Raw genomic sequence first — 25,948 nt, 5'->3', positions numbered from 1 at the left:
GTCATGAGATCTCTAGCATCATTTCTATCACCAAGGCCATATTTTCCAACTACTGTTCATTCTTGTTTGTTTCCAACTTTTGCATTCCAACCACCAGTAATTATCAATGCGTCTTGATTGCATGTTTGAGCAATTTCAGACTGTAGAGACTGGTAAAAGTCTTCAATTTCTTCATCTTTGGCCTTAGTGGTTGGTGTATAGATTTAAATAATAGCCATACTAACTCGTCACCCTTGTAGGCATATGGATATTATCCTATCATTGACAGTGCTGTACTTACTTCAGATAGATCTTGAAATGTTCTTTTTGATGATGAATACAATGCTATTCCTCTTCAGTTTGTCATTCCTGGCATAGTAGACCATATGATTGTCCAATTCAAAATGGCCAATACCAGTTCATATCAGCTCACTAATGCCTAGGATATCAATCTTTATGTGTTCCATTTCATTTTTGACAACTTTCAGTTTTCCTAGTTTCGTACTTTGTACATTCCACAGTCTGATTATTAATGGATTTTTTGCAGCTATTTCTTCTCACTTTTAGTCATGCCATATCAGCAAATGAAGGTCCCAAAAGCTTGACTCCACCTAGGTCAGCTCTAGTTTTAGGAGGCAGCTCTTCCCTAGTCATATTTTGAATGCCTTCCAACATGAGGGGCTCATCTTTTGTCACTATATCAGACAATATTCCGCTGCTATCCAAAAGGTTTTCACTTGCCAATTTTTCGGAAGTAGACCCCTAGTCCTTCTTTCTAGTCTGTCTTAGTCTGGAAGCTCTGCTGAAACCTGCCCACCATGAGTGACCCTGCTGGCATTGGAAACACCGGTGGCATACCTTCTAGCATCACAGCAACACACGAGCCACCACAGTATGACAAACTGACAGAAGCATGGGGTGTACTTAGATAGGTGGTTTCAAATTGCTATAGGTCTGGAAGTAATAATAAACCATTGCAAACACTATCTAATTCTTTCTGGCCTATATTCTTCATTTCGTCACAATCTCTTGGACTCCTGGAAAACATACCTGATAGTTTGTTTAACCCAGTAACCAAGTTGTAAAAGGTCCCTGAGTAGTGTAAATGGTTTGTGCTTATCGGCCAATTGAAAGGTTGGCAGTTCAAATCCATCCAGTGGTACTGCAAAAAAAGGCCTGGCAATTTGCTTTCGTAAAGATTACAGCCAAGAAAACTCTGTATGGAGCAGTTCTACCCTGTAACATATGAGGCTGCAGTAATTGACTTGATGGTAACAGGTTTGGTTTTCAGTTTTATAAGGCTATCATTCATTGTCAAATGCTATAGATTTTATCTTCTTTTTGCACAATTCTGGCTCAGGTCCCCAACATCTAATAGCTGAAGAATAATTACCCCATGACCATTCTTCTCATCTTTAGCCCCTCTTGATGTCCTTTCCCGCATCCACTTACATTTGGTTACCAGGAGAATCTTTATAAAAGAGCACTGTGCATGTCACTCTCCTGTGTAAATACTTTCCACGGTCACCCGTTATCTATAGAATTAATTCCAAACTTATTAACTTGACATTGAAGGCCTTTCAGAATCTATCTCTATATTTCCAATAGTATTTCTCATACTTTCTTTCACAAACTTTAAGTCCCAATGAAGTCAGTTACATTTAGTTTCCCATGGCCTGAGCCTTTCCAGTTTGATGTTACGTTTCCTTCTTGGTTTGGAAAGCCTGTCTGTACCACTCAGTATACTGACATCTTGTTCTTAAAGCCAAACTCAAATGCCATCTCAACCAAGGAGGCTTCTGTGAGTCTACTAACTGGAAGCATTTTCACTTTTCTCTGTGTTTGCCTAGCACTGTTTTTGTGTCTTCATTATGATGCTGCTGGAGTTTCTATTAATTAGTGGGGCAAATGTATTAGTGCCTTCGCTGCAGTAAAAGCTCTTGAGAGCTGTCTTTCTAAAACACAAATCTTAACCACGCTACTTCTCTGCTTAGCTTTCTTTAATGGCTTCCCATTATCAATAGGAAAAAGTCTAAACTCCTTAACATAACGACCCTCCACTAACTGTTCCGTTTCTCTTCTTAGTCAAATCTCCCAATGCTCTCACATGCACCCTAATTTTCAGTCATATCACTCTGCTGAAAAGTGTCCTTATTGACATAGCTGTTTTCTGATTCCATGCTTTCGAAATTGTTGTTCCTCGATATTGATTTGCCAAATCGAATTGCATTATACCACAAGTATATCAGAACACATGGAAGGTTGAAGCAGAATTGTGAAAATTGAAGGGAACGACAAAATCTTGCATCCTAAAGTCCTTAGCTGTGTAGGAAAGCTGAAAGAATTTAACAATATACACAATGTTATTTATCTAATTTTGTGGGACCAAGGACAAACTGGCAGCCAACGATGGACAAGGGCGTCAAGGTTAGGTCACACATACATACATTTAAAAAACAAAAGCATTATAATACAACTGAGTTTGGTTCTAAAAAATAGCCCTCGATGTAATGGATTGTGAAATCTCTATTGTATAAGACAGCCAAGGCAATTGTGAACATTTCCTGCCTTGTTCTGACAGCTTTTTTGCACCTGTCTTTCCGGGTTGTATGGGTATGGACTGAATCACCACAGCTAATTTGCTGATCTCTCACCTCCTAGAATCCCTGGCTTCTGTAAGAATTATTTCACTTTTATCTGCTCTCACTGAAAGCACTGCTGTCACTGAAGAGTACACTTGCCATCAGTTGTCATGGGAGAAGCCCATGTTAAAACGCAATAGGAAAACACATCAACCCACAACTCATGTGGACCAATTCACCTCCACTAGGTACATTATCAGATTGGTTAGCTGTCAGCTAGGCTAGAGATTCTGGGGCCTGGGGTAGTGCCTCTGGTTTGGGAAGTTGGCAGCCTGAGAGCTTGTGAAGTGCTAGGCAATTGAGCATGGTTGGGCTTTGAATGATGGCGGAGGGTGTGTTCTATGAAAATAATGACAGCAACAACAATAGCTGACAATTACTAGAGGCTTACAATGTGCAAGACCTGGGCCTGAAGTATTTACATGCATTAACTTATTAAATATCTTCACAGCAAACCCCTGAGGTAGGGATTATTATTACTCCCATTTTACACATGAGAAAAATGTTTCACAGAAAGCTTAAGGTCTTGGCCAAATTTACCCAGCTTGCAAATAATAGAACTAGGATTCAAGCCCATGCCATCTGGCTGCACGCTGTGATCTCAATTACTACACTATACTGCCTCTGAAAAACTCAGGGGTGCTGAAGAGAAGTTTAATCTACTATATTCAATATGTAATTCTCCAGTCAAATTAGCTCTTGCTTTTGCTGCTATTGAGGGATGACATGGAAGGAAATCTTCTAGACTTAGATGAAGACAGTGCTAGTAATGTAGGTAAATCAGTACTATAATCAGTAAACCCTGAGCACCTGTTATTTTCTCAGAAATTTGTAAAGTGTCATTTGTCTCAGGTTCTCTACTCTTGAAAGCAATGGAAGTGGAGCTCGTTTTAGTTACGACAGGTTTAAACTTAGGAAGTCACATACCTTGAGTACTTGCCTGGAAAGAATTGCTAATCTTTTCAGGGGACTTTGGGTGTATTTCACTGTGATGACTGGAGCCAGTGCAAAAAATATCTTGATCCTCTTAGCCAGCTCTGGATTTGTAGAGAATGCTATGAAAGCTGAAAGGGAAGAAGACACTAGATCGTAGATTGAAAACAATTCTTCATCTATTTTAAATGATCATAAAAGTAACCAGATTAAAAACCAAACAAAAGAGAGAAAGAAACAAAAAAGAAGAAACTCAAAAAAAAAAAGAAAAAAAAGGTAAGTGCCATTTGCAGGGCAAGGTTTTCTGAATTTCCCAAGGATGGAATATTCAGAATAAGGTGAGTTTTCTATCCCTGCAGAGTGCAGGTCTACTTCTAGAGAGTGTTGTGGAGAAGATTCAAGCAGTCACTGTGAAAAACATCTTGATAAAGTCCTATGACCAGTCTAGCCTGATGACATACGTTGACATTGGTCAAACCTGAACTGTAACCTTGGCTTCCGACTCACGAGTTGTATGAAAACTTGGGCATCTATGATCCTAATTTTCTCAATCTGTAAATATGGATAATAGAATCTTTATAGGATTCCTGTGAAGATTAAATGAACAGAATATATATATATATATAACACTCAACATGCTACTTGGAATCATCACCGTTAGAAAGGTTTCCTAAATTCAGCCATTTGTAAAATATGGATGTTAATGGTCTCAAATGCTTATGGTTTCCAGTGAGAAAATATATGTAGAATGCCTAGTGCTGTACAGGAATATAAGGACCTACTTTACACCAGAAACATGATTAGGATTAAGATACAGAAAAGAGGCTGGCAGAAATGCTGTTGGTATTGTAGGGGCCTCTAGCCCAAGAGAGAGCAGTGAGGGGAGTGAGGTGCCTCATGGCACTGCCAACATAGGCCCACCCACATCTTGCCTACCCCAGTGCTTGCCTGGCAACTAAAAGTCACACTGACTGTAGCATCTAATCACTGAGTTTGGTAATTCTCTGCTTTCTTTTTGGTGTCTCTCACTAGACTGCAAGCCCTATAAGAGAAGGACACATACTGTATTTAGCTCTGCTTTCTAGAATCTAGCCCAGTGTCTAGCAAATGTTTATTGGGTGTACAAATAAATAAGTGAACTATCTTCTCTACTTCAGACTTATCTATCAACCTCCAAATTCAGTGCTGGGAAAAAAGTCCCTGCTGTCATTTTTGTTTTTAGTCTACAAAAACCAGCCAGTGGAAATGACTTCCCAACTCAAGTCCCCAAACTAGAGAACTGCACAAAGAGAAGAAATCCTGTCCCCTGCCATGACTTGGAAGAAGCACCTTGGACATGTCTTAGGTCAAACCTTCCCCAAACACACCTATGGTAGTGCCTTGGGAGTGTCCCACATAGAAGAGTCGCTCCTGTCCAGTTTTCTTTATGATGAAATCAATTGTGGCTGGAAGGTCATATTTAGCCATCTCATCCAAACTGCCAACAAGAAGGAACAAGCAAATTGGAAAAACATATCGTTGTTAAAACCAAACCAAACCAGTTGTCATTGAGTAGATTCCAACTCATGGCAACCCCATGGGTAGCAGAGTAGAACTGTGCTCCAAAGAGTTTTCAAGACTGTGACCTTTTCTTCCAAGACACCTCTGAGTAGGTTTGAACTACCAATCTTTTGGTCAGCAGTCAAGCACTTAACTATTTGTGCTACCCAGGGACTTTATCTCATCGTTAGAACTGCAGTATTTAAACATGTTCATAGATACTTTGTGTTTAATTAAATATGAAATTAGAGTCTAAATATCCAGTAGTATGAGTCTGTGCACCTTGTGAGGATGTCACCTTGATTAAAAGAGACTTTTTTAAGAAACTAGAATCAGAAATATCTGATTTCCAAAGGCCTAGAGGTGCTTTCCCTGTAAGGCTAGTGATATTTCACTTATTTCTATAGCAGATTAACGAAACCCTGTTTATTGTAAAAAAGGGAACAAAGCAAACAGGTTCGCGGGTCTCAGCCCGGAGCAAGGGAATAGAATTTCCAGGAAAGAGGCCTGGTAATCGGCATATTTAACATCACCTCAGGTACTTCTTATCCTGCAAGGAGTTTGGGAAACACTGACCTGGGGAATCATTAAGTCTCTTACAATAGTACAATGACACAACTGCACTGAGCGTGGCATTAGGAAATGCCAAATGGCTTCCAGGAATACGGTAGGGTTGAGGCCATGGAACACATGGCTTTGGTGACCTTCAAGGCATGGTTCTTAGCTCCTATGCAAGTGCCTGGGCTTACTCTGTGACCAAGCAGGCCAGGCTTTTGAAACAGACAGTGCCCCCAGAGGCTGCTACTGACAACTCTCTGTTCCTTAGCTTATCTGTGATCAGCCTTTTCCCTGTACTTTCCCAGGACCTGACTCTGGGGACAGATTTCAGCACAGCCAGCCTGGCTGTAGGGTAGAGATCCTCCACAACTGAGTGAATAAACATTTGAGTATCATCTCTACAAAAGGATTAGGCTCGCTTTTGGCTTATCAGGAATGTCTGTTTCTCAGGATTTTCAGCCAAAGCCTTGTTTCTGTTCCCATTCCTCTATTAGCTTCATTTTTCCTGTTAGTAAGGGTCTCATAGAATCTTCCTCCAGGATTCACGTTGACAAAATGATGATACTAAGTTCTGTTATCCTTTCTAAAGGTGACCTTTGCATTTTGACTACACACACACACACACACACACACACACACACACACCAGGAAGCAAGGGTTTGAAAACAAACAGTGATGTAATAATAAAGGTGTTCGGGTATTTCTCAGAGTCTGTGAAGAAAGCATGGGTGGAGGAAGAAGTGCTTCCTTTGTTTCTCTCTCCTGGATTCCATGAGGTGCATTTGGACAGGAAGGGAAAAATCGGAGTCTGTTCACAAGTATAAATGAACATAGCACACATTTTTTTCATTAGTAAATATCTCCTTACCTGAATGCCCAGTATTCTGATGATTTGGGCGACAATTTCAAGTGTTTTCTGGACCAGGTGTTTCCCCGACTGTTCCCCATCCACACATCGTAACCAGTATCTGCCAGAAGGAAGGCTAAGCTATTGTTGGGCAGATTGCAAATCCAGTTACTGGCAGATGCAATTAAACCATGCTGCAAATACACAACAGGCTTTGGAGCTGCAAAACACAGGCAACAAGAATTTCACATCTCAACTTCCTCAGTGTCTATAAGAAAACTCTCTTTCCTGACTTCCTATAATATAAAAGAGAGGTTAAGGAGTGAAATTTGGTGTCAGGCAAATCTGGGTTCTAGTCCCTTCTGAACTGCTTACTTGGGAAACTTATTTATCTTGTCTATGTCTCTTTTTTTTTTTTTTTTGTTATCAGGAGGGATCAGTCCCTGGAGAAGGGCATCATGCTTGGTAAAGTAAAGGGTCAGTGAAAAAGAGGAAGACCTTCAACAAGATGGATTGACACAATGGCTGCAACAATGGGCTCAAGCATAGCAACGATTGTGAGCATAGCACAGGACCTGGTAATGTTTCCTTCTGTTGTACATATGGTCGCTATGAGTCGGAACCGACTCGACGGCACCTAACAACAACAGCAACGAGGTCTTGTTTTTCCATTTATAAATTGGGATTATATGTAATACATTGTTTTATTATTTAAGTACTAGAGTCAGATTCTCCTGTTCATAACCCATTCTGCTACATACTAACCTCTTTGTCCTTAAGTTAACTTATCTGTATAATGGGGAATAATAACAGAAGCTATCTTATAGTGTACTTGTAAGAATTAAACGAGAATTAAAATACTTAAAAGACCGTGTAGCACAGTCTATATTAGCTCTATCATTATTGTTATTCATATTAATAACGTTTTATGTCTCAAGAAGCACCTGAGCACAGAACTTCAAATATAAAGTTTTAGCTTTTGTAAAACAACGAAAAACAATAATAAAAATACCATTTGTGAATGTTTGCTTAATACCATGCTAGCAATATGCTGGATTTTACATACGCTGTTTTATTTAATTTGCATTGTTAGAAAGTAAAATACAAGGTTGTAAGTGAAGTTTCACGCAATGGAACATTGTTAATTTAATATAAAAATCCTATTCCCAATCTAGAATTTGAGTAATTTGATGAAGAAAGAGGAAGCAAAAAAGAAGTAGGGGAAATGGTGTAAAAAAATCAGAAAAGAGAGGAAGAAGTGACAAGGTTTCTGATGGCTGTGCTGTTACCTCAGGACACTCCATCCTGTTACTTTTGAGGCTAGAAGGACTTCCTGAGATTGGATGATCTAGACTGATTCTCAGAGAGCCCTCAGCCATCTGGAAGCAAGGAACTAAGAGTCTATGTCTATTTATCCACCTTTTAGAGAAAAGGGAAAGAAGAGGTGTTACTAACTCTGCCAATGTTAAGTACTGCCAAATGGCAGCCATAGCCCCTAGCCAATCTCTGATCTGGGCCCTCAGGTAGCTTCTGATTACAGAGACAGCTTTCTACTCTCTGCATTTTGGCAGCTACCTGTCAGAAACGTTAAGAGAAAAGTTTGGAGAGACAGAGTCCTCATGAGTATTTACAAAGGTAATGGAGTTATTCTGGGAAATGGCTGGCTCTATAAAGTCAGCAACACCGCTAGCTACATCTTCCTCTTTTTCCAAAAATCTAGATTTTATCTTTAAACAGTTAATGCATCTGACACAGCACTCTAGAGAATAAAAGGAGCTAAGAAGTAAGAGAAGCATAAAAACACCTATTTCAGAACAAAAGCTGTCCTGTTGCTACCGGGACATCGAGACATCCCTGCTTTAGGCATTAATCCTTTCATAACTAAATAAATACTACCTGTTCTACTGGAGCATCCTTTTCCATGAGGGATCCTATAAATTCCGAGTACATAACCGTCTTCAGTCACGACATCATGCTTTTCGTAAGGATAGCCCCAATAGGAAATAATCTGGCTCTGAAAACAGGAAAGGAAAATATACACCTAAATGTTGTGATTTCTTAATTTGTACACGTGTAGTGCAATGTATAGAACTTTAAGTTGCAACATACTGTTCATGTGTTTATGTACTGGGACAGCATACCGACGGAAAAATTAGGATAATTTGAGGAGGGTTTTGAGAAGGGGCTGTATTCAGAGACATGGTTAAAGCAGGGTGGAGTGACCAAACATCCTGGTTTAAACCTGTTGACCCAGTATTACTAATTGTCCTGATTCACTCACAAAATGTTTTGACAAAAACATTACATAGTCATCTAATGAGGAAAACCACAAGGGATGGTGCAGTGCCCTGTGGTTTGTAACAAGTGAGCTGTTACCAACCTTAGACCTGAAGGGAGATGGGAGGAAGTGGTTACCAGAGTCAGGAGAAGGTTGAGTAGAGAGGGCCTCATTGAAAGGAGCTATCATATTCACTGGTGGGATATAGGCCCCTTAAACTGACCTCACAGGAAGGGAACCAGGGCAGTAAATAGCCCAACCTCATTCTCCTCCCTCCTGCCAATTCCCTGCTCAAGATTTCCTGAAAATCAAAGGTCAAGGAAGCTTGTTGACCTAGTCCTTATAGATCAGCTTCCTGGGCAGAAAGAATGGTGTAAAAGAATTAGATGATGGATCCAGAGGGGTAAACAGAAGATACCCCACCACAGATATACACAGAAGAGGATAACTAGCGTTTACTAGTCATTTTTTACATAGAGGATGGTTTACACTCACTGTTGTATTAATCTTTACAACAGGCTTTTGAGATAAAATTGTACCCATTTTACAGTTGAGAACACTAAAGTTCAGGGATATTAATAATCTGTTCAAGTTTATACACTAGGAAGAGAAAAAGACAGTATTAAACCCAAAGTAAGTTTAACTCCAAAGCCTATATGGCCTTGCCACAAGATTATGCATTTGCCCACACCAGGCACAGAATGTGGGTGTCTGTATTATGGGGCAGCACAGAGAAATGCCTAACAGCCCAGACTCTGGAGACAGACTGTATGGCTTTGAATTCCAGCTCTTCCACTTATTAGCTATGTAAGTTGAACTCTGCTTCATTTCCTTCAACTGTAAAATAGAGGTAATAATAGTATCTTCTTACAGGTTTGTTGTAAAGTATCTGGAACAGTGTCTGGCACAAAATAAGTGCTCTGAAAGTGTTTGTTATTCTTATTATCCTTGTAGAAAGATTAGGAGCTAACAAGTGCTCAGATCATGGAGGAAAAGAGTATGTATGAACATGGGAGGAAGGTGGCAATTTGGATTTGAGACATATATTCATAGACTGTGAGTTCAGCAATGTGGCCAGAGGTCAGAGATATTTGTTGAATACTTTGGAAGGAGGAGTACCAAGAAACAATTAAACTCTTAGACATCTCCATTTTTCCTGAAGTTTTAATCAAGTTTGGGTGTGGATAAGGACATCAATAGTGAGCAATGTATACTGGGGTATAGAGTATCCCATTGGAATGAAGCCTCTAGTGGATACTTGTCATTTGCCCTTTTGTTTTTTGTCCAGAACTGTCCCATTCCCCTTCTGGTATGAATTCTTGCTTAAGCAACTAAAGCAAAAAGGTACACTGATGTAGCTCTCCAACTCATAGAAACTGCTCTATAAAATCCTCAGGAAGGACCCAAGGATTCTCTGAAGAGATAAAAATCAATATGAACTCACGGCCTTCTCCAGGAGGCCACCATCAGATGGCAGCTCAGACCACCAGGAGAGGGGGTATTACTGCTTCAACTTGAGTCAGGTCTTTCAACTCTTGGATTTAGTTAGCTATGCAAGGGGACAGGCGAGGAAACACACACTTGGTCACTGGAAGGATTATTGAAAAACTATACAGGCATACCAGATTATATCTAAGAAGATGATAAGTTAATTCCTTATTTTGATGTTTGGTTTTCTTTTTCTCAATGAATGACTTACAATATTCATATTAGCTTCAGGATTTGTGGTTCTTCCTTTCTTATCACAACCACGTATATATCCAAGAAGAAGCATCCAGCACGCTGCTGCTAAAAGCTGCCACATTTGGGGTCTGCCTGGCAAAGGAAATGTTAATATATTTGTGATCAAAGGAAATTCTACGAAGTAAAAGGTTACTAGCTGTGTGCCCTTAGGCAAGTTACTTAACCTTCCTGAGCATCACTTTCCTCTACTACTACTAATGATAATGTAGAGAATAATTTCACTGACTTTCCTAGGGTTGTTGTAAAGACTAACTAAATTAATACCTACAAAGCTCTTCGAATAATGCTTGGCTTAAAAGTAAGCACTAAATAAGTGTCAACTATCATCATTATATTTATCATGTCATCATCATCACCAAGTATTGATGAAGAAAGCAGGAAGCATTTACCCCGTGGTGTTCAGAAAATTGGCTAGCTAGTGCAAAATAATTAGATTGTCACCTCATATTTTACATCAAAATTGGACAGTTTCCTAAATTCTAGATGAAAGAGGACTTTCTAACCATAAAAGTAACAAAAGAAATCGTAATAGAAAATATTTGATTTGCTTACATAAATGCAGGAAACATCTATGTATCATAAACCATGAAAGTAGATGTAATTAATAAACTTAAAGTAATTGCCACAAATATTACATAATTATTTGAGAGAGAGAGAGAGAGAAAATAATTTTTTTTAATCAATAAAAAATCAAGCCTCCAATAGATAACTGGACAAAAGAAAAGAATGATTTGCAGAAAAAGAAATACGATGGCCAATACAGTCCTCAAAACACATTTAATATCTTTAGTCATCATATAAATTGGTACTTTTCATTCTGGGAGTGCAAGTAAGTATCACCACAACCTTTACAGAAAGAAATTTGGTAACATGTCTCACATTTAAAAATATTCATACTTTCACTCTGTAATTCTATTTCTAGGAATAGATCCAAGGAAAAATTGTATACACACACACAAGCATTATGTATAAAAATTTTCCTTATTGTGTATCTTAATGTAGCAAAATAAAAAAGGTGCAAATTAAGAGATTGGTAAAATAAATTATGCTACACACAAAGAGTGAAGTTATTCAGCTATCAAATATTTACATTTATAAAGACATTTCAGTGATATGTGAAAATGCTTATTATATAATAGTAAAAGAAAATAATTTAAATTGTGCTATATTTTTCTATAAATAGATAAAAAAATGACTAAACACCAAATTTTAATTATGGTTATATCTGGATAGTGAATATATTGGTGATTATTTTCTTACTTTTAAAGTTTTCCATACTTTCTAAAATTTTTATATTAACCATTACAACTTCAAAATAGAAAGAAGCTATTATTCAAACAGAAAATTTTGAAAATTATGGGAGGGAAAAAGATAATGAATATCTCCTATTTGGCTTTGAAACTCCTTAAAAACAACAAACAATAACAAGTTTGCCAAAATTTGCAAGAGAGTCCCATTTACCACTGCCTTTGTAAAAATGTAGATCTTCACCCTATTTGCTAATCTATTCTGTTTTCTATCCAATAAGAGAGAGATGGTATGTCTAACCCTGTAGGAAATAGAAGGATTTTTCGCATGATGCCTTCATATTGTTATATAAAATTTCCTGAATTTCTCACTTGGATTTATCAAAGTCGTATTCTCTATATGACTATATTGTTGTTGTTAGTAATATATGAATATCTATTAATATAAAATGTATTACTATAATATATTAGATATATAATTAGACATTAATATAATACATGAATATATAATTAGTATGCATTAATATAGCTTAATTCTGGATGAATCGCTGTAGTAGTGGTAACGGTAAGACCACCAACAGCAATAATTATTATTACTATTACTGCTATGTACGAGCACCCATTATATGCTAAGTAGTATACCAGACATATATTATCTTATTTTAGTCTCAAAATAACACCAAGGGATAGGGAATATTATTCCCATTTTATTTAAAATGAAACTAGATCTTAAAGCGGTCAAGTTATCTTCCCAAGTTCAAGCCAGTGATGGAGCCATAATCTGAACTCGAGTCACTTGACTCTAAAGGAAATGCTCGGAAGCATTACGCTCTTAACCACTCAGTCCTTTCAGAATAGACCATCTAGAGCCCTCTGGCTGCTATGTGCCTGATTAGTGTTTCTCTAAGTATGGCCCAGTCAGTTTCCGTTGAGTAGACTCCAGCCATGGTGACCCCATGTGTGCCAGAGTTGAACTGTGCTCCGTAAGGTTTTCAAGGGCTGATTTTTCATAGATAGATCACCAGGCCTTTCTTCTGAGGCACCTCTGGGTGGACTCGAACCTCCAACTTTTCGCTTAATAGCCAAGCATGTTAACTGTTTGCACCACCCAGGAACTCTAAAATAAGGTCCATAGACCATATGTATCATAATCACCAAGAAGCCCTGGTGGCACAGTGGTTAAGTGCTCGGCTGCTAACTGACAGGTCCGTGGTTTGAACCCACCAGCCGCTCTGTGGGAGAAAGATGTGGAACTCTGCTTCTGTAAAGATTTATAGCCTTGGAAACGCTATGGGGCAGTTCTACTCTGTCCTATAGGGTCACTATGAGTCAGAATCAACTGGATAGCAATGGGTTTGGTTTCTTTGTTTTATGACAATCACCATCAAAAACAATGAAAGATCTTGGAACCCACATCAGCCTAACTGAATGAGAATCTCTTGGAGAGGGGGTGAGAATCTGCAGTTTAAGCCATCATTCTAAGTGATTCATATACATTCCAAAGTTGGAAAAATAGCTAGACTGGACTCCTTACATTACAGACTTTGTTTTCCATTCTCATTTCTGTCTCTCTGGGACTTGCCATGGAGGTCCCTATAAATGTCAAGTAAGTGGATAGATGAAGATGTGAATGAATAAATCAATTAATCTTAATGAATATGCCAGATTGACTATTTTATATCATATCTTCCTTGACTGGTTTCATTTAACCCTGCCTCATTGATCTTCTCTGACAGTAAGCTTTGACAGTTTAATATGTCCTTAATTCAGAACTGTATCTTATGGAAAGACAGTAGGAAAAATTAAAAAAAAAAAAACTTCTCTCTCAGGGCCTTTACAATTTTAGATGCTCCAGTTTCTGCTGAGTGATGGGCATTTTGTGGCCTTTGAGTCACAATCACTAGCAGGCAAATGTGGGGTCCCTGTATTAGAACAGATCCAGCACCTCTTCTGAAATGGGCATGCCAATAAGCCAATGGGGCTTGTAATGGTGCAGGGGTGGGAAGGAGAGCACTGTGTGCTGCTTGGAAGAAGAGCTGAAGTCCTGGCCCCAAAGAATGGCACTGGTGATGACAGATTGCCTTTTGACAGATTGCCTATCACAACTGTGGCAAAACACTCCTTCAGCTGCCTCTGTTGCTCTCTCCTCTGTAGTGGATCTGGGTATCTAGGTGACACACCCAGGCAAGAGGAGTCTTTATGTATTCCACTTTGTAAGGAGTGGTAGTCCAAACCAGACAGCCTCTCTTCAGGCGCCTCTCACCAGCAGTGTGCCTACCTGTGCTGCCCTTCTGAGCCCCCACAATATTGACTCTAACTTTTGGGTAAATCTGCCTGATTCAGGTGCCTCTTCTAAATAATACTCCGAGTCCTCTTATTTCTTTCACCTATTGCTATGTCAGCAGCCTGATGAATATTACCTTCTTGTTTGTCTCACATTGACATGCATGTGAGAATGCATATAATAACAGACTAAGAAGTGTGCAGACATATGAATTCCAAGCGTCTCTCAGTCTTTAAAAATGAGTCCCTTGGTCACAAGTCCCCAACCTGAATCAATTATAGATTTATCACTCTAAATCAGTATTTGATACCGCTGTCCTGCAGAACACGACTTTCATAAGACGCTATTTGCAAAAAGAGCTTACGTGTAAATGTAGGTTGGATAATAACTTGCTTGGAGAGTCTTGACTTACAATATCATTATTAAAGCTTAGTATAGTCCTGCAATCAAGACCCTGTTTAATTTTGTTTAGTCTACTTTTCCAGGCTTATTTGCCTTACAAGCATCTTGTTTGAATAAAACAAACATCTCACGGCCCAAAGTTTCCAAGGTACAAACTTGAGAAATGTTACTTTGATAGTTACTTCAATTTGTATTCACTATACCAAAAATGGAGCCCTGGTGGCTCCGTGGTTAAGAGTTCAGCTGCTAATCAAAAGACTGGCAGTTCGAACCCACCAGCCGCTTCTTGGAAGCCCTATGGGGCAGTTCCACTCTGTCCTTTAGAGTTGCTAGGAGTTGGAATCGACTCCATGGTCACGGTTTGTTTTGTTTTTTAATACCAAAAATATCTGTTTAATTAAGGGAAGGCTAAAAAAGACAGAATAGCCAAAAATTGGAACCTGTCTTTGAAAGTTTTCTGCAGGTAGATGCTCTCCATGACTGTGCATTTCCCCAAATTTGGTTGGAAAAAGATAATACTGGGAATGTAACTACTTGTAAGAGATGTCTTCATTACTCAGAAATCTCCCTTCTCTAATTGTTTTCTGTGTCTCTCCATTAATGGTCCCTGGCAGCCAACCAAAAGGTCGGCAGTTCGAACCCACCAGCTGCTCCTTGGAAACTCTATGAGGCAGCTCTAACCTGTTCTATAGGGTCGCTATGTGTTGGAATGGACTCAACAGCAAAAGGTTTGGTTTTTTTGCAACTATTTTATAGGAGCCTTACTGGCACAGTGGTTAAAGCGCTCAGCTGCTAACGAAAAGGTGGACAGTTGGAACCCACTGCTCCACAGGAGACGTGACAGTTTGCTTCCGTAAAGATTTACAGCCTTGGAAACTCTTTGGGGCAATTCTACTCTGCCCTAGAGGGTCGCTATGAATTGGAATCAACTCAATGGCAACTGGTTGGTTGACTATTTTATTTGGGAGAAAATATGTACCTTCCAAAAGAATATTGTTTTGCTGTGTTTTCTGCTTCATTTTGGGTTTAAATATTTTACATCAGATCCATATGGGTTATATGTAGGCAGCTCTCATAAGTAATGCATTTTGCACTGACAAATACATTGCTGATGAAATCAAGAACATCAATTTCTCAGAAAACTAATATTATCAGAAATAATACAGTCCTTCACACTACTTTTCCTCATTGTCCCATAACGGAAACTGTCAGGCTCTTCAGGCAGTCATTGAAACAGGGCTTATGTTAATGCTTGGACAGCATTCTTGATGAATCCACACACCAACTCTCAACTTATGTTGCAGAAATGAAGGTGAGAATTGGCCAGAATATGCAAGTGCCAAGACCCCACAGGTTGCTCTAAGCATGCGTTGGTTTGGAAAACACAAGGATCAGTTTCTATGCATGGCTGTCTGATGAATCTCAGTTTGCTCAATGGTAAAATATAGCTAATAGTGAATGCCTGAGAGCTTTGAGAAAAGTTTTGATTAAAATTCTGGCTCTGTCCTTCAGCACATCTAACAGTCATGAGGAAGCACCTCTCAAATATCTGACTGCAGGGAGAGAACTGGCCATCACCACAGCTCCTGAACTCTCAAATCCAACACTGTGTCCCGCTGAGTCACACACTATAGATACTCCATACATGTTTGCTATCACTGTTATTATTAGTTGCTTGTGAATTTACCCAATAAATTTAACTTCCTTGAAACTTAGTTTCCTTATCTGATGAATCTCAGTTTGCTCAATGGTAAAATAGCCCTTGAATTAAAATATGGTTAATTCAAGATGAAAAATGTTGTTAATGTTGTGTGCTGTCAAGTCGACTCCAACTCATAGTGACCCTATATGACAGAGTAGAACGGCCCCAAGGCTTCCTAGGCTGTAATCTTAACAGCAGTAGATTGCGGGTCTTTTCTCCCACAGAGCCACAGTTGGGTTCAAACCACCAACCTTTCTGTTAGCAGCAGAGGGCTTAAACATTGAGCCACCAGGGCTCCTTAAATAATGTCTATAAAACATCTAACAGTCTTTAGCACTCAATAACTTGTAGCTATCATTAAAATCCTATCTTCTATTATTCAGTCATTGTTTCAGATGTATTTGTCTTGGCTCTCCAACTAGTCCATAAGCTTGATAAAGGCAAAAACCACACTTTATAATTTGCTTGTATTTACAACTTTCTCACATTTTGTGTATCTAGTCTTGCTCATGTTGGATATGGCACAGTTCTGGGCACATACTATAGCTATTGAATTGAGTTGTGGGTAAATGGCAGCATATTTTGTATCAATTATCTCCTCTCAAATAGAATGATTTAAGAGCAGTTAAGAATTCCTATTTTCCTAATTACTTCTGCCAATAATTCTCATTTTTAATATATAAAGTACCTTATCTACTTAATCTATAATTCTTCTACCATGGAGGGAGCAATAAGTACCACTTTACCATGGTAATTATTAATTTTCCACTTTTTCTGATGAGAAATTTGTGGCTTAAAGGTGTTAAGTAAATTACTTAACATTACATAGCTAGCAATTGTCAAATCTAGGATTTCAATCAGATCTTTTTTACTCTATGGCCTTTCCACTAAGTTTTGTTCCCTCTTACAATATTATTCTATAATGAAAATTTCTCAAAGTTAAGTATTAGTAGACTTTAGAAATTTTGGGCATACTGTAACTTATTAGATGACTGCAACAGACTAGCAATTTTATTTTAACAGCAATTTTTTTTATTGTGCTTCAAGTGAAAGTTTACAATTCAAGATAGTTTCTCATACAAAAATGTACACACACATTGTTATGTGACCCTAATTGCTCTCCCTATAATGTGACAGCACGCTCTTCCTTTCCACCCCTGATTTCCTGTGTCCATTCAACCAGCTCCTGTCCCTTTCTGCCTTCTCATCTCACCTCCGGAAAGGAGCTGCCCAGTTAGTCCATTTACTTGAACTAAGAAGCACCCATTTACTTGAACTAAGAAGCACCCTCTTCATGAGTATCATTTTTATGTCTTATAGTCCTGTCTAATCCTTGTCTGAAAAGTTGGCTTAGGAAATGCTTTTAGTTTTGGGCTAACAGAGAATCCAGGGGCCATGTCTTCTGGGTCCCTCCAGTCTCGTTCAGACCATTAAGTCTAGTCTTTTACTAGAATTTGAGTTCTACACCCTACTTTTCTCCTGCTCGATCAGGGAGTCTCTGTTGTGTTCCCTGTGAGCGCAGTCATTAACTGTAGCTGGGCACCATCGAGTTCTTCTGGTCTCAGGCTGATGGAGTCTCTGGTTTATGCAGCTCCGTCTATTTCTTGGGCTAATATTTTCCTTGTCTTTGGTATTCTTCACTCTCCTTTGCTCCAGGTGGGTTGGGACAAATTGATGCATCTTAGATGGCCACTTGCTAGCTTTTAAGACCCCGGACACCACTCACCAAAGTGAGATGCAGAACATTTTCTTAATAAACTTTGTTATGCCTATTGACCTAGATATCCCCTAAAACCATGATCCCCAGACCCCCATCCCTGCTACTCTGTCCCTCGAAGTGTTTGGTTGTATTCAGGAAACTTCTTAGCTTTTGGTTTAGTCCGGTTGTGCTGACTTCCCCTGTATTGTGTGTTGTCTTTCCCTTCACCTAAGATAATTCTTATCTACTATCTAGTTAGTGAATACCCCTCTCCCTCCTTCCCCACCCTCGTAACCATCAAAGAACATTTTCTTCTGTGTTTAAACCTTTCTTGAGTTCTTATAATAGTGGTCTCATACAATATTTGTCCTCTTGAGACTCATTTCACTCAGCATAATGCCTTCCAGATTCCTGCATGTTATGAGATGTTTCACAGATTCATCGTTGTTCTTTATCATTGCATAGTATTCCATTGTGTGAATATACCATAATTTGTTTATCCATTCATCCACTGATGGGCACCTACGTTATTTCCATCTTTTTGCTATTGTGAACAGTGCTGATATATAAACATGAGTGTGCATATATCTATTTGTGTGATGGTTTTTATGTCTCTAGGATATATTCCAAGGAGTAGGATTGCTGGATCATATGGTACTTCTATTTCTAGCTTTTTAAGGAAGCGCCAAATCAATTTCCAAAGTGGTTGTACCATTTTACATTCCCACTGGCAGTGTGTCAGTGTTCGTCTATTGCTTTGTCTGTGTGTTCTGTGACTTTTTCTGTGTTTTGCCTGATCTCTTCCCTGATCACTTGAATGAGCTTAGTATATTAGTCTTTTGTATTCTGCCTCTGGTAATTCCAAGAAGTTCTCTTCCTCTGGAAGATTTCTTGATCCTTTGTTTTGGTTGCTTGTTGAAGCCATCATGGTCTGCCTCTTCATGCGATTTGATATTGACTGCTGTCTCCAAGCCATCAGTAAGTTATTATATTTATTTATTTTATGTTTGCTTACTGTGTCCTACCTTCTTGTTTTGTTTTGATATGCCCAGAGAGGCTGCTTGTTTGATCTAGTTTGATTATTGGCACCTTTCAAGTGCTCATGTCCTGTTACCAAGTGGTTAGAGCTGTTACTAGGTAAGTGAGTCCAGGAAATCATTTAGTCTTCTTGTATGGATTCAGCTCAAGTGTTCATGTAGTTGGTCACCAAGTGTGTGGTGCAAGCTGTCACCTATAGTCCTAGATGGGCAGGGGTGATTGGAGTAGGCACAGGTATCTGGCTGTAGTAGGGGGTCATGCGCTGAGCAATCAAGGGGCTTACAGCTGCCTGTGAATATCTGAGAGGAAAGTGTGTCCCTGTTCCCTACAGCACGTAGGTGGGTGGGTTTTGCAGCTGGACTATGACCACCCAAGGCTGTTCGCTGTACGGACTGAGAGGCACCACTTATTCTTAGACCCCTGTCATGGGTGGCTAGGTGGTTTGGGTGGAGCCACCCATCCTCAGGCCCCTGATGTGGGTAGATGAGGACCCTGCTTAATAGGCAGAGCAGTGTTAAATGTCACAAACCTGCCACTACACTGTATAGCTGATATAGGTGAAATTATAGTTGTACTGTGCTCATGAGGGCATACGCTGTTGAAATGGGCCCATGCAGGTCTATGCAGGGGTGAAAGTCATTCAAAGTCTGTGGACACCTTATGTCTGTGCCTAGGCAAAGGGGTTGTGCCTGCCCTGAGTGCCCGGTCTAGGGGAGCTGGTAAATTATTTTTTCCTGTTTGTTAATTTATTCCCTCTCCAAAGCCAGGAGAATGGCTCAGGGCATGCAATGGGACCTACTTCTGGCCCAGGGGACATGGTAATCACTGAAGCTGTCCTGAACCCAGTGCAGAGCAGGGAGCGAGCAGGTAAATGGGAGAGAGGTTCTTTCCAAAGGGAATGTTTTTTGATCTGCGAGGTAGGTTAGATGAATGAACTTACCTTTTGCAGATCAAGCACTCTTTCTCTCTGGTTCTGGAGGTTTGAGCAGACTCTCCGTCACCGCTTGGTCTCTCCTGATGTGGAAAGTACACCCCAAGTGCCACTGTTTGCCTCACTGCGCATGTCAGCTGATCCAGCCTGCAAGGTGCCAGTTCCCACTTTGTCAGGTCTAGCAACTCCTCACTGCTTCTGAACTGTCTCTCCCTCCCCATGCTGCTCAGCCTGATTCCTCACCTTTGCCTTTGATGTTCAGGGCTCCTAGATTGTCATATATAATCAATTCACTTGTTTTTTTGGGTCTTTGTTGTAAGAAGGACCACAGGAAGCGTCTGACTACTCTGCCGTCTTGGCCCCGCCTCTTAATAGAAGTTTTATCTTAACAGATTTGAGTATAAAATTCTTACCAGTGAAATTATTGAAAATGAGATAGGGCCAAGAAATAGGAAATGGTCCCACATATGCAAGTTACCTGGTAATTAAATCAAAGGCATAATACCAAGCTGATATGAACATACACGATAAAGTGGTAGGTCTGATAGTCTCACAGCCCAAGGAAGATGTGCAATTAGGATGACAATTATATATAATATTAAAAAGAAGCCAACTGCAACGTTAGTAAGAGAGATGTATAATTGTAACTTCTCTGTCATTGGTGATGGCATATATTTTTTGTTTCATATTTTCTTGCTTACTGAACTGAAAAGGATAGAGAAGAGAAATGGAGGAAGAGAGAATGTGAGAGAAATAAAGTAATTATATAATAGATAATTACTTGGCCAAAGGGATGAAAGACTTAGATTTATAATGAATGAAAGTTATCTGTATAATTGTAACCTGGTTAAACAGCAGACTAAAAGAACTCTTATTATCCCCACTCCTCATTCCCCGAAGAGAAAGAGACAGAAAAGAGACAAGTTTAAGAAAGAAAGAATAAGTTTTGCAATCTGGGTGCTGTTTTTTAACTTCCTGTCTTAATTGGAAATGTCTGAGCAAGTTTTGAATTTGGTCCATGTTCAGTTGTTGGCAAACATTACTCCCAGTAGACCCAAACATGGCTGGACTTGAGCCATGTATTTCTATATATTTTTCAGTGAGACAATAGCATAAAGTTTTATGACAATTATGTACTCAGTTTATTTTTGTTCTGCAAATCAGACAGTAAATCATTATTTCTCCAACCATGCTTGAGCATGGAAGGCTTTTTATTCTTTTCTCCATCACATGTAGAATTAGGAGAGAGAATAGGTGTAATGAAAGAACTCTAGAAGAAAAGTGAGAAAACAGAAGCCCTCTAGTTTGGACCTTTCTTTTCCTATCTGCAATAACTCATGGGGCTAAAAATTATGCCCCACACAGTCTATATCACAAGATTGTGAGGTTCCAAAGAGCTAACATTAAAGAAAGCATCTCTAAATCGTGAACGACTATAAATGCAAGAATATAAGGCAGCATGTGTATTCCTTCAGAAAGAGCCAAGAACAGAATGTGAATGCCTTCAGCTGTATTTCTAAATTCATTCAAACAGAGTTAAAGACTACACCCAATTTCTTTTTTGTCATTCCTTGAATGAGAAGATCTGGAAAGTATTGGAGAGAAATTACAGAAGAATCTGATATTTACATTCAAGTAGTTAGCACAGGTTTTGAGCTTGCCACTGTGTTTATCAATTAAATGAACTGAATGGCAAAACAGACAAATCCCACAATGGAAATTTTTGGGATCTCTTCAGCAGACTTCACTTTTTTCTTTTTCACACCCTCTTTACTTCTGATGTTCTGACTCCTAGCCCCACCATTACCTTGCTACATCCACTGGTCTCCAACCCCATTTCCCTTGACCCAGTTGCATCATGTATTGTATCCACTGCTCACTCTTCTCTCCATATTCACTCTCTCAGGTATCTCTCATTAATGCATGGTTTCATTTATTTCCTAGGTGAGAAAGAAATCCAAATCCATACATTCTACCCTGGCCACTCATTTGTGTTCTGGTTCCATATTTCCTTGAGCCTCCAAGACATATTTACTTGGATTTCTTCTTGAAACTTCTAATCCAATATGCTCCCAAATTAAAATTATCCCCCTTTCCTCTCTCAACTCCTCTTTTTCCTTTTCAATTCCATACCAGTATTTTTTTAATCTTGAAAGCTAGAAACTTAGAATTTTTCTTATACTCTCTGATTTCCTAAAACTATGGCTAATCTCCTACTAAATAGTGATGTTTTAGCTTGAAATTTTTTTCAAAACTTTGCACAAATTTTTTCACTCTTTAAAACACTTTTCTTTTCAATTAGTGCTGCTACCTCTACATTCCAGTATCTTAGCCCTAACAGCTATATCATTTTACTTGGCTCTTGGCTAGTCTTTCTTTTTCTAGTTTTTATAACATAAAGTCATTATGTATATTGATGTCAGATTAATTTTTCTAAAACCATTTTCATTACGTCACATTACTACACAAGAAGCCATTAATGAAACACCTCTACTTCCAACCATAATGAAGTAACTCATACAAGAGTAGATCTTTCACTGAGAAAATTATACATCAGTTGTTTTCAGGCATTAGATAATAGGGTTCAATACTGCAATCCCTGATATAGGCATATTTTAAAAACCCAGTGGAGGATTCAAAATAGAACGCTAAAAATATTAGATGATTCTGAAAGAAGGCAGGAAAACACCAATTCAAAAAAGGAAGCCAAAGAAAAAGAAAAAAACAAATGGAAAACAAATAGCAAGAAGGCAGATGTATCAAAAATTCATTAAATACTAGAGCACAAAATACTACAATTAAAATGCAGAGATTGACAGAGTGGGTAAAAAAGCAAGACTCAACAATATGTTTTAAACAAGAGGCACACTTTAAATATAAAGGGAAATAGGTTGAAAGTAAAAAAAATAAAAATGTATATGCCACGTAAGCAGTAAACTTAAGAAACATGGCATGGGTATATTAACATCAGACAAAACAGATTTCAAGGCAAAGAGGATTATCGGACATAGAGAGTGGAAGTTCATAATGTCAATTCAACAGGACGACAAAACATCCTAAATGTGTAGACACTTAATAATAGAACTTCAGACTGCGTGATGAAAAAACTGACAGAACCAAAGGGACTTCAGTTTCATAACTGGAGAGTTCAACATCTTTTTCAGTAACTGATAGAAAAGTAGGCAGAAAATTGGTAAGAATATAGAAAATAGGAATAAATTCCATCAACCAAATCTAACTGACATTTGCAGAACTCTTCTAAAGAACCCAGAGATAACTGAAGTAAAATCAAAAGGGAAATTAGAAAATATTTGCAACCAAGTGATAATAAGAGCATAACACATCAAAAGTTGGAATACAACTAAAGCAGTGATTAGAAAGAAATTTAGGGATATAATGTTTATGTTAGAAAGAGAAAGCTTTACAAGTAACGATCTGAGCTTCCACATTAATTAGAGAAAAAGAAAAGAAAATTTACCCTAAAGTAAGGAGGAGACAGAAGTAATAAAGGTAAGTGTGGGGAAAAAAAATCAATAACATTAAAAACAGAACTTTAGAGAAAATTAACGAAGCCAAAAGGTTCTTTGGAAATATTAATAAAATTGATAAACTACTAACAAGACTAATCAGGAGAAAAATAGAACATTGCAGTGACCAATATCAGAACTTAATGTGTAAATATCATTAAAGATATTATATACAATAAAATGATTGGAGATATTATGAAAACTTTATACCAACAAATTTGATAAATTAGATTGACTGGACAAATTATTTGAGAACAAAATGTAATAAACTGATACAAGAAGAAATAGAAAATCTAAATAGCTCTATGTCTATTAAAGAAATAGAATTTGTTTTCAAAAACATTTACACACACACACACACACACACAAAATACTTCAGGCCTGAATGGTTCCACTGGTGGATCCCATTTACCATTTAAGCAAGAAATTATTACAGTTAAACAAAAAACACTTAAAGCCTTTCAGAAATAGAAAAGAAAAAAATCATTCCCAACTCATTTTATGAAACCAGCATATCCATGTTATATATACCAAAACAACAACAAAATCATTGCCATCAAGTCAATTCCGACTCATTGCTACCCTATAGGACAGAGTAGAGCTGCCCCATAGGGTTTACCAAGGAGCGACTGGTGGATTCAAACTGCCGACCTTTTGGTTAGCAACAAATACTTAACAACTCCACCTGAAAATAGCCACCCAAAGTTATCAGGTCCTAATTTCTGGAACCTATAAATGTTACCTTATAAAGAAAGAGAGTCTTTGCAGATGTGATTAAGATAAGGATGCTGCTATAAGGAGAGTATGATGGCTTCTTGGAGTGGGCCCTAAATCCAATCACAAATGTCTTTCTAAGAGAGGGGCTGAAGGAAACTGTACACACAGAAGAGGAGAAGGCCATGCAAGACTAGAGCAGAGGGTGGAGTGATGTGCCTACAGCAAAGGAATGCAGGCAACCACCAGAATCTGTAAGTGGCAAGGAATCGATTCTCTCTTAGAACCACCAGAGGGAGCGTGGCCCGGCCAACACTTTGACTTGAACCCAGTGGAACTGATGTTGAACTTCTGCTCTCTAGAATTGTGAGAGAATAAATTTCTGTATTTGAAGTCAGCAAGGTTAAATGTGTGCAGTAATATGTTACAGCAACCCTAGGAAGGAAATGAATACAATTGGAATCAAATGAAAACACATCCTCTCTTACCACTTCTATTCATCATGGTACTATAAACCAAAAAAATCCCAAACTCATTGCCTTCGAGTCAATTCATAGAAATCCTATGGGACAGAGTAGAACTGCTTCATAGGGCCTCCAAGGCTGTAAATCTTTACAGAAGCAGACTGCCACATCTTTCTCCCTTGGAGTGACTGGTGGATGCCAACTGCCGACCTTTCGTTTAGCTGAGAACTTAACCACTGTGTCAACAGGGTTCCGTTAGGTTCTATTAAGTAAAATAACCCTCCCTACAAAAAAAGAAATATAGAAAAAGGGAAAAAATGCATAAAAATTGGGAAAATAAGAGTGAACCCAAATTTATTTACAGATGACATGATGCTATACAAAGAAAATCCTAAAGAATGGATACAAAAACTGTTGTTGTTAGGACCTGTTGAGTTGGCTCCAACTCATTAACGAGCCTATGTACAACAGAATGAAACATTGCCTGGTCCTGCACCATCCTCACAATTGTTGCTATGTTTGAGTCCACTGTTGTAGCCACCATGTCAATCCCTCTTCTTGAGGGTCTTCCCCTTTTTCGTTGACTCTCTGCTTTACCAAGCACAATGTCCTTCTCCAGGCCCTGGTGCCTCCTAATAACATGTCCAAAGTATGTGAGATAAAGTCTTACCATCCTCACTTCTAAGGAGCATTCTGGCTGTACTTCTTCCAAGACAGACTTGTTCATTCTTCTGGCAGTCCATGGTATATTCAATATGCTTTGCCAGCATCATAATTCAAAGGTATCAATTCTTCTTTGGTTTTCCTTATTTCATTGTCCAGCTTTTGCACACATATAAGGTGGTTTGGAATACCACGGCTTGAGTCAGGCGCACCTTAGTCCTCAAAGTGATATCTTAGGTTTTTAACACTTTAAAGAGGTATTTTGCAGAAGATTAGTCCAATGCAATACGTTTTTTGATTTCCTGACTAGTGCTTCCATGGACATAGATCAGGGATCAAGGAAAATGATATCCCTGACAACTGCAATCTTTTCTCCTTTTATTATGATGTTGCTCGTTGTTACAGTTAAGAGGATTTTTGTTTTCTTTATGTTGAGGTATAATCCGTACTGAATGCTGTAGTCTTTAATCTTCATCAGTAAGTGCTTCAAATCCTCTTCACTTTCAGCAAGCAAGGTTGTGTCATCTGCATATTGAACGCTGTTGATGAATCTTCCTCCAATCCTGATGCCATGTTCTTCTTCATATAGTCTGGCTTCTCAGATTATTTGCTTAGCATACAGACTGAATTAGCATGGTGTCATGGATTGAATTGTGTCCCCCCAAAAAATGTGTGTAGCAACTTGGCTAGGTCCTGATTCCCAGTATTGTATGATTATGTTATCTGATGTGATTTCCTTATGTGTTGTAAACTCTACC

At 38.6% G+C, this 25,948-nt stretch overlaps 1 protein-coding gene across 1 annotated transcript in view; it reads right to left on the bottom strand.

Moving 5' to 3' along the window:
• LIPK (lipase family member K) overlaps window positions 1-25,948 on the bottom strand; it is a 44,410-nt gene that overhangs the window by 12,240 nt on the left and 6,222 nt on the right. The window contains exons 2-6 of the mRNA XM_004369907.2: window positions 10,476-10,591; window positions 8,395-8,512; window positions 6,520-6,718; window positions 4,922-5,031; window positions 3,549-3,685 (exon numbers count right to left, since the gene is read on the bottom strand). Of these exons, the coding sequence (XP_004369964.1) occupies window positions 3,549-3,685; window positions 4,922-5,031; window positions 6,520-6,718; window positions 8,395-8,512; window positions 10,476-10,580 (669 nt within the window). The 5' untranslated portion in view covers window positions 10,581-10,591. The remainder of the gene's footprint in view (window positions 1-3,548; window positions 3,686-4,921; window positions 5,032-6,519; window positions 6,719-8,394; window positions 8,513-10,475; window positions 10,592-25,948) is intronic.

The sequence above is a fragment of the Trichechus manatus genome, unplaced genomic scaffold (assembly GCF_000243295.1).
Source record: "Trichechus manatus latirostris isolate Lorelei unplaced genomic scaffold, TriManLat1.0 scaffold00007, whole genome shotgun sequence".
Taxonomy (NCBI): Eukaryota; Metazoa; Chordata; class Mammalia; order Sirenia; family Trichechidae; genus Trichechus; species Trichechus manatus.
This window is presented reverse-complemented; position numbering and strand designations above follow the sequence as displayed.